This window comes from Molothrus aeneus, chromosome 3 (genome assembly GCF_037042795.1).
Source record: "Molothrus aeneus isolate 106 chromosome 3, BPBGC_Maene_1.0, whole genome shotgun sequence".
Lineage (NCBI taxonomy): Eukaryota > Metazoa > Chordata > Aves > Passeriformes > Icteridae > Molothrus > Molothrus aeneus.
In genome coordinates this window covers 34,191,524-34,201,031 of record NC_089648.1, presented here as the reverse complement: position 1 = coordinate 34,201,031, position 9,508 = coordinate 34,191,524, and the positions used below count along the sequence as shown (strand labels likewise).

General features: G+C 45.7%; 1 protein-coding gene across 1 annotated transcript; it reads right to left on the bottom strand.

The window, feature by feature from the left end:
* Nucleotides 1-1,836: 1,836 nt before the first annotated feature.
* Nucleotides 1,837-6,370, bottom strand: NANP (N-acetylneuraminic acid phosphatase). The gene is made up of 2 exons (XM_066547888.1): nucleotides 6,209-6,370; nucleotides 1,837-6,029 (listed from the first exon to the last, which is right to left on the bottom strand). Exons 1-2 carry the CDS (start codon nucleotides 6,296-6,298, stop codon nucleotides 5,334-5,336), a joined length of 786 nt encoding a protein of 261 aa, XP_066403985.1. The 5' UTR covers nucleotides 6,299-6,370; the 3' UTR covers nucleotides 1,837-5,333.
* Nucleotides 6,371-9,508: the final 3,138 nt, after the last annotated feature.

Here is a 9,508-nt window from a genome sequence, read left to right as displayed (position 1 = left end):
TCCCAAATGCTAGATTGTGATTCAGAAAGATATGGAAATACAGCTGACAAAACAGTTGATGAAGATGAATAAGCTGAGGAAGGAGAAGTGGAAAGAAGATGCCACTTGCTCACAGAAATGAGCATGCAAACCTTACTTAAATTTGTGAAGGTCCACTGACGTAAACGGCAATATTTTTCCCATGTTAAATCAGACCTTATGAGACATTATCTTCTGGTCTTTGGTGAAGTGTTGACTTGAGAAACATGGCTTGCACTTTTGAAGAACTTCAATTTCATATATTAGCACCATAGATTAATTTCATATTTTTTAAAGTACATTTTTCCCCCAGCATTTGAGGGCTGTTCGGCAGAAGGCTCTCATGCAATCTTGTTTCTAGCAGACAAAATAAAAGGTCAAAATATGATATAGGAGTGGGCAATGTGTTCTAGGTCCCCAGCAACATAGGCAAAAAGTTGCAGTTTTAGCTTTAGGCACAGCTGACATCATCTCTGCATTGTTGTGTCTCTTGTATGTGTACAGTGTGATCTAGAAAGCAGGGTATAATGGAGACAATCCCCCTGCAAGGCTGGTGGCAAAAGCTGCGCACAAAAGAACAGTATATGCTACGTACAGCAGAGATACATCGCCGTTCTCTTTGTCGTACTTCTCAACACACTCAAATGATTTCCAGATGATGAGTTTTTTAGTATACAATTAAGGTAGGATTTTAAATTGTTTTTTAAAGGCCTCACAATAACCTGGCACATTTTAGAGCCGAAGCTGAAAAACAAATTGCTACACATGTGAAGAGGAGGAATTGCTGTGATGGGCCAGGCTACTTCAATTCAGTTCAAAGCCCAAACACTGGTGTCACGTAAGAGAAACTTCAGAGGAAAAGACAAACTGAGTTGGTTGTGGTTAGCTGGGGCACAGCAAGTTGTCTGTTGTCTCTCTTTCAGGAAATATGAAAACCTTAAGCTGCAGGGAGTAGGAAAATGTTAACCTTAATCCAAACATCTTACGTCTTTGCATTAACTTAGTACCCTAATGAAACATGCTTATTTCCTGTATGAAACATTCAGGTCACTTTCTAAGATGTCTAATAAAACACCCTCATTTCTGAGGCTGTCACTGTCCAGCTCAATGCCTTCCATACACAAGGCTTTCTCCACAAGAACAGAAAGGCTCTTCTGTGCAGGTGTGTGATGCTGCCAGCAGCTTGCTGGCATGGCCAAGTGCCCATGATAGAAGCTGAGCCCTCCTGTACTCTGTTTAATGTCCTACTCTTATCTGCAGTGACTTAAAGTACCTTTCTACCTTTGCACCTATCTCCACAGGTCCAGAAGATGGACTAGTTGTTCCATTACCCAACAGAAAATGGTAAGGGAGCAACTTGCTTTTCTGCAGCCAAAAAAGCCCCAAGGTGAGCAACCTCCCACTCTCCCCCTCTCCTAAGTTACAGAGGTCAGTGTAGCAATAGCTCAGATATGGCTTTGTGCACCCATAACCTGCCAGAATGGGTCCCCTGGACTTGAGATTTCTGTATTTACTGATCTTCTCTGCTTGCAGTCTGTTCTTATGCTGTTGCAGCAGCCAATGCCATGACATCAGGACATGTAGGCTTATGTGAGCTGGCATTCAGCTTGGCAAGTCGGGTTCAACTACCACTGAAATGCAGCTGGCAATTCAACAATACACAGTCTGGCCATGAATCTTCATAAACTCGTAATTGTGTCCCAGCCTCTGTTTGAAATGACAGAAACTACATCCAGTCACCCCATCTAAACATGAGGCCATGGATTTCAAATCCTAATTCTGTGCTATTTTAAGAAAAAAACAAGAAACAAACAGAACTCTTGCCCTTTGTTGTATTTATCCACAGCAATTCAGAGTGTTCAAACATACATTTTATAAACAAAATATGTCATTGTCGAGGTGGTCATGACACAAGCAGAGATGACAAGCAGTCTCAGATGGCAACTCTTTATTATTGAAAATGGCTGACCTTTTATACACTTCCTAATTGTTTATGCTTCTTCTACCCCAACTATTGGCCACAATAAATCAACATAAAACCATTGGTGAAAAGTAACAGTGACTTCAGCTAACTTTCTAAAAATGCTTCGTCCAGCTGCAAAGTTCTCTCCTTATCTTTCTTCAATTCATCTCTTCTCTCAGTCTCCTTGGTAACAGCTTTGGAGAGAGCTCCTTATCAGCTTCTTCTTGCTTCTCAGCTTCTTCTCTCTCCTTTAGCTAACAGGCCTGCTGTTAGCCCCTTCCACAAAAACACTTTTATTAGCTAGTACATGGGTTATTTTGAATCAAGAATTAGAATACAGTTGGTATTAAACTATTGTTTCAGTTAATTTCAACCAAGAAAAAGTTACTGTAGATTAACCTCAGGAGGTAATAATTAGCTACAAAAAAAAAATGTTTTAAAAAAATAGATGGAATTTCCTTTTCCTCTTTTTATTTTGCATGTTTTGGCAATATAGTTTAAATCAGATAACTTAGCTAATAGAGCATAACACTAAGCGAAACCAGAACCTAATGGGAACTGTTACTAGACTGTTTAATTGATTTGTTCCTGCTTCTGATGTGAAAATTATCCCATCATTACACTTATGTTTCCACTTTACTCAATATAATTATTTTTCATTATCCTTTCTGCAACAGCTCTATCCAAGAAAAACATCTTGAGTATTTAGAGATACTCCAGACACCTAATCCAGCTTATTGTGTAACTGCTTTTAAGAATGGCCCTAGATAGAGAAGTCTTGTATTGTTTCTCCTTGTTTTATAGAAGCATCATAATGGTGTTTCCCTCTCTGGACACCAGCAGCCACATTCAGCCTGGTACAGAACTCAGAAATGGAAAAATATACTCAGGTGTGGCCCCTACAGACCACACTGTCACCTGAGTGCACAGTTACTGTGGTTTTTCAGAGTCAGAGGTGAAAAGAAATGGCTGGCCATGTGCAAAACAAAGAGCAGTCTCTTCTAAAACAAGGGACCCTCTTTACAATAAGCAGGCTAAGCATGTCACTTCAGCATGATGCAGTGGCTAGAGAATATGAGCCTCAACTTAGATTAAAAAATGGTAACCTGGTATAATATATATCTATAGATCTATATCTCCTTCAAGCCCATGGACAGACTTGCAAATTATTACTATTTGTTATTTTAAATATCAGCTGTATCAGAAACCTCATTCTGACCTAAGTTCTACTACCCTGCTGCTGTGCAAACAGAGCAGAGTCAGTTACCCTGTAGCTCCTTTGGGATGCTGTTGAAAGCAAAGTTGTTGCTTTTGTATTAGGTGGTATGGTTAGATTACTTCAGGGATCCCTCTAATCATTTGGATACATTTCCATTTTTACCCAGTATCCCTGACAGGCTCAATGATCTTTATTATTCTTGTCTCAATCATTGGTTCTAAGAAATGTTAGTAGCAATGCTTTGCTCATCAGCTAAACCAGTGACTGCTTTCATGCTCTTCAAATGGAAATCAAAGTTGTAACTTAGGCCTCTTCCTTCAGAAGTTGTGACAAGTCAGTGCCACTGGTTCATGTTACTGTGTTACTGTAGTTGGATTCTTTTCAGTATGTGCCCATTTCCTGAAAGGAATAGGTGAGGTCTGTCTCTGTACTCTTCCTTGACCTCATGTTTCAGCAGGCTTGGCCAGGTAAGACAAGGAATATGGACTGTTTTACCTTTTCTAATGGACAATTGGGAAAGGGGTTCCAAATTTAGTGAGTATTTTTCCCCCTCCTCAATGTAGGAGCAACATATTTTGATCTAACCTAAACTCCTTATCAAATAATTTAACCCAAACCAGTAACGGCCTCCTCTAAACTGACTGCCATCCCATGCAAGACTTAACAGCATTAACTTAGGTTCCTTTGTTTAATTTGACATGAATGTTTTTTGTATATAGAATTTCTTCTACACACCCATTTCATAGTAGGTTTCTGTTCTTCTAATTGCTGCCAGTAGCCTAACACCCCTGTTCTCAAAAGATTTGTTATGGAATTATTCTAAAATATAAAATTTGATTTCTCATATATGGTCTGATACTCATCCTGGTGAATATATAGCAAATAGGGTTGAAAACCACAGACTTGCCAACAAGTGTTCACATTTCCATTTAATATGAGAATACTTCCCCATTATGTAGTAAGAATATGAGGCACAGAAAAAAATAAATTAATGTCATGATCCGGGAAAGAGAAGCCTTGCTGTTTTAGAGAGTCATCTCCTACATGTAGTGGAAATATTACATATACCTTATAAAGTTGTATACAGTACTGTAATACATAGGACATATTCCTGGAAGAGTGATGAGAGCCATTTACAGACAATTAGCTTGTATTTTCTTCAGAATAAATCACATGAATTACACATGCAAACTGGAGTAAGGAGGGATTATGTAGCAGTGCCATTAAAACAGTCAGAAAAGCCTACAGTTCAATCTGAGTAGTCATACGCCTGACCAAGACCAAGAACAGTTTCTCCAAAAATTCTGATCAAAATTCACTGATAGAATCAGACAGAACAATGATATTAGGTTCTGAAGAGTCTGACAGTACAGTAGCACTATTGAAAATATCCCTGTTTTATCCATTTCAACAAAAATCATAATCTGAATTACAAGTATACTGCATATCTGCATAAGCACCAAGATAATATAAAGTAAAAGCTTATTCATCAAGTCCCTCTGATAAATGGTCCCCGATAAAAAAGCAAATTTTAATGTACTTTTAGTACTTTTGGCAAGAGATACAAGTTCCACAAAAGAAAAACCACTGCAAAGTCTGAAAAAAATTCTAAAACTTGTAAAAAAGATCAAAGGTAGAGCATTTCTAATAGTCTGAGAAGTAATGAAATTCACTCCAGTTCCTGAGATAAACTGTAGATCAGTTGTGAGGATTTACCAGATTGTACCGCACTCTCTTTCTCACCTTCTCTTACACACTGCACACAAGGTCAGAACTGAAGATTCTGCCTAAGCTTACAAGTCAGCAAAGCATGTGAAAGCTCAGAACATTCAAATTTTCTTTTCCACTATAAGTACAAGAGACTGGCAACTTAGGTCAGAGACAGACAGACTTCTGCAACAGTCTGTCAAAATAATTTCCAGACAGAGGCAATTGCTTTAAATTAACTGCACTTGCATAATCTAAATTAATATAATTCTGCGCTTCTGTCTGGTTTTCACTGACAACTGTGCTCTTATTCATCCCCCTGCTGTTTAAAAGAGACCACAGATGAGTTCAAACTCCTAGGGTCAGACTTTTAAAAAGAGCATCTGTCACCTAACAGCTCAGCAGGTCTCTATGCTGGAACCATCATCAATGTGCTTCATTGCTACCAGCCATATGGTCAGTTTCTAACTTAGAATTAGTGTTGTGCTCCATCTTCTGTAACACTGCTGGAAGATCCAGTACAGAAGAAATAATGTAATGAGGTACGGGGGAGGTATCTACTGGGGCAGTCATTGCTTTGTTTAACCAGACCGTTGCTTTCAAGCCAGCATTCAGGCCTCCTTGAATATCTGTATCTAGAGAGTCACCGACCATCACACACTCCGCGGGCTGCACCCCCAGGAGATCGCAACAGTAATGAAATATGGATGCCGCCGGTTTCTCCTCTTTCTGCTCTCCCCCCACAACGATGGCATCGAAGTAGGGCTGGCAGGCGCACGCCTCGATCTTCTCCCTCTGCGTCTGCCGCTCGCCGTTGGTGAGGAGCAGCAGGCGGAGGCCTTTCCGCAGCTCGGTGAGCATGGCCCGCGTGTCCTCGGCCAGCGTCAGGTGCTGCAGCCGCGTCGTCTTCCACAGGTAATAGCACTCGGCCGCCAGGTCACGGTTCGCCTCCCCGCCGATGGTCTCCTGGATCGCCTCCTCCCAGTGCGATATCCGCAGGTCTGTGATGCACATCTTGGCGGGATCGTGGCACTCCTTGAGGAGCTTGGCCTGCACCTTATCGCAGACGGCGCGGGCCTCTCCCTCCCCGTAGTGGTGCTTGGACTGCAGGGCGCTTATCACCTGCAAGGGACGCGGGGACGCGGGGGCGCGCGTCAGGGCGCTGCGGGGCCGCGCGGCGCGCTCCCGGGAGCGGCGCCCGGCCGCGTGTCAGCGGGGGAGGGAGGGGGACACGCGCCGCACCGGCACCGCCGCCGGGCCGGGAGCCACGGTGGCCGCGGGAAGGGGGAAAAGGGCAGTACCTCCTCGATGGCGCGCCGCCCCGCCGCGGCCGTGTCGATCAGCGTGTTGTCCAGGTCGAAGAACACCGCCTTGACGCCGTGCAGCCCCATGGCGCCGCCTCCCGCCAGAGCCGCCCCGCTCGGACGGCGGAGGGGAGCGCCCCTGACCGCCGGCAGAGCCGCCCGTGCCGGGCACAGCGCGTTGGGGCCGCCCGGGGCCCGCCCCTCGCGTCAGGCCCGCGGGGCGGGGCCCGGGCCAGAACTGGGCTGCCTGGGGCGCGCTGGGCGGCGGGCGGCGCTGCCAGGTGCCCCTCCCGGCCCCAGAAAAGGAGGGCTGAAGGGGCGCAGCACTCTGGAATGGGCTATAAGGAGAGCCTCCCGAATCCCAGCAGCTCGTGTGGGCTGGGGGTGGTGCCGGGCAGGGCAGAAAGGCCGCGGGAGCTCCCGTACCCCGGCTACTGCTGGGAGTGGTGGCGCGCCCCTCGCCGTGCGGGCTGTGGGCAGGGCCGCGGCTGAGCCCGGCAGCAGGAGCGGCTCTGCGGAACCCCGGGCGTGCCCTGGGTGGGCCCGCGCCGCGGTATTTGGCGTCTATGTTTCGTTGTTTGGTGTTTGCTTTGGTTCGTTTCCTCTGTGTAGGAATGCTTTCTGGATGAGGCAACGGGACAGCTGGCAGCTGGTTGGAAAATAACCTGTTGAGGTGCTGCCAGGGAACAGCTTTGCCGTGCAAGAATTCCTCCTGCAGCGCTTCCACGCGGGCCGGCCTGCCCGCTCCCGGCTGTTGGCGGCAGTTTGGCTGGCTGTGCCAGCCCCGCGCCAGCGGCTGCTGCCGCTGGGGAAGCCTGTCCCAGCCTTAGGGAACGGCACCACACAGGTCCCTGCATGGGGTCGCAGCGTGGCGCCCAAAGATGCCGAAGTCTGTAGGTTTTCACTCCGAAGCATTTCGTGAACGGGGACCTGCACGAAGGAGGACGAGGAGGCGCACGTAAAAGATTAGGTTCAGTTCGGCTTTCCCAGCTTCCCTGTTACCTTCTGGAGCGTGTCCTGCAGTTACCTCTGGGCACAGCAGCCACAGCACGGGGATTGAATCATCCATCAGCAAGTGTTCCTAATAAAGCCAAAGTCAGTAACTCCACTGTAACTCCACTATTTTGAGACTCTGTATAATAATGGATTATTTGAAACTCCAAAGGTGAATATTTTATAGAGCAAATGAATCTCAAAGGCATTTGAGTGAAAGCTTGAACGGCCTTATAGAACAAGATTTTTAGGTGTATATACCAATGACTGTTTCAGAATTTATGATTTTCCCCAAGGTGAAGTTTAACAGTGTCTTGTTCATTGATAATGTTTTGAGAAACACAAGGTATTTTTTTAACAGCCATCTAGCAAATTTTCTTAATTTGATTTGTGTTTAATACTGCTAATGTCAATTAGACATTAATCGTTAACTGCAATTCACGAAGCTGGAGGAAACTGTCTTTTACCAAAAAACTGGAAGTTCACTCCAGGTCACTTTCAGCTCTAAAAAACACACCTTTGATAGCAATCTCCTTATCTGATAGAAGACATTGAATCACATGCAAGGCCAAAGCAGTTGTGCCCAAAAGCTTGGCATATGGCAAGTAAAACTACAGAAGATAAGCCTTTAAGGAGACAGGTGGATTCTGAGAAGAAACAGAGATAGCTAAGGATCCTGTAGTTAAGGCAATAAGAGGAGTTTTAATAAAATGACTCTAGCTGGTTCTAATAAAATGTGCTGGTTTTGCTTGATAAGACAGAAAAGGTGTTAGGCATGTGGATTTTATGTGCCTCTACTGAATTACTGTTTTTCAGAATTTACACAGAAGAGTGACTTAAAAATAGGATGCATTCTACTTAGGAAGATGACATTTGTTTCAGAGAGCCCTACATTGCAGACAGTGAGCATTGGATCCTATGTGTACTTTTGGGAAAAGGTACATTTACATAAAATGTTTGTGTTTTCAAAGACCATTTGGACTGTTTATCTATCAGCAAGTGTGTTACTTTCTCCTTGTTCTCCTGTTCCCTGTTCTGCAGCTCACTAGAGGCTGGAAATCCCTCTCAGCAGAAGCTGAGAACCAGGAAAAGGACAAGCGGAAACATAAGAGAGAGTGCACATCCTAGAAGTGATAATGTAAGAATGCCAGTTTGGTATCTTTAAACAAGGAATTGCTCCTTTTTTTGCTACAAGATGATTATGTTTAGGAGTTCAACATTTGGAACTCTCTGATGGTTTTTTCCTGCATCTCCACTGGTGTCTCAATGGGCTCCTTTTTGGTTGTGTTAGCACTATGAGAGAGCAGGTGAGCTTCCTGGGTGCCCAAGTTGTTTCCTCGTACTGAGGAAGACCTAAGGCTTGCTGCTGTTTTCCTTTTCTACAGCTGTCTGATTTCTGCTGGATACAGACCTGGCAGGGGGTGGATATCAAATCTGGGTGATCAGGAGTAGTGACCTGTGTGCACAGTGGAAGTCATTTGCTCCACCCTTTACATCTAGCCCCCGAAAACTAATCTTGGAGATTTTTCTTTTCCACTTCCACAGAATATATTATTAATTTGGTGGCTGATTTTTTTCCTTTATCCCAGTAAGAGATTTATTATGAAGTGCATTCATGGTCAGTGATAGCCATGATATATTTCAAGCTCAATGTGTTGAGGAATACTTCTCACACAGGTGTCTTGGCCTGCAATCTGCAGATTGAAATGCAGATTGGGCTCCAGGTTGGAGCTCGAGACAAGAGGCCATGAATTCCCAGCCTTTGGGACAACAAAGGACATGAAGACAGGTGACAGCAGCCAGGTGAATGGACAACTGAGAGTAACAGCCGGTGACTGCCGACCTTTTGGATAAGGCGACGCCAGTGCGATGGATGAACAGAGCAGGGAGGCAGGAGAAGATGAGAAGGAAGAGAGGGACTGACGCCCTGGGGAGACTCTGAGGTTATAAAACGCCGGGGGTTCTTGGGCTTGAGGGCTTTGGAAATATTTGGGTGCGCACTCCGCTGGCCATGTTGCGGAGCTATAGGGTGTGGTTACTGTAACAGGAAAAGGCGCCAACGAGTCAGGGGCAAGGCCGGGGGCTCAGGTGTTTGCGAAGCCGCTCGCCTGCCTCGGCGCCCCGGTTCCCCGTAAGCTCAGGAGCGCCGGGCAGAGCGCAGGCAGCGGAGGCGCCGCTGCTTGTGCCGGGCCGAGCGCGGGTCCCCGCGGCCTCAGCCCAGAGCCGCCCTGCTCCCCGCGGGGCTCTCCCGGCCTCGCCTCCCTTTCGCTTTCGTTTTCGTTCTAACGCGACCGGCACTGCGGG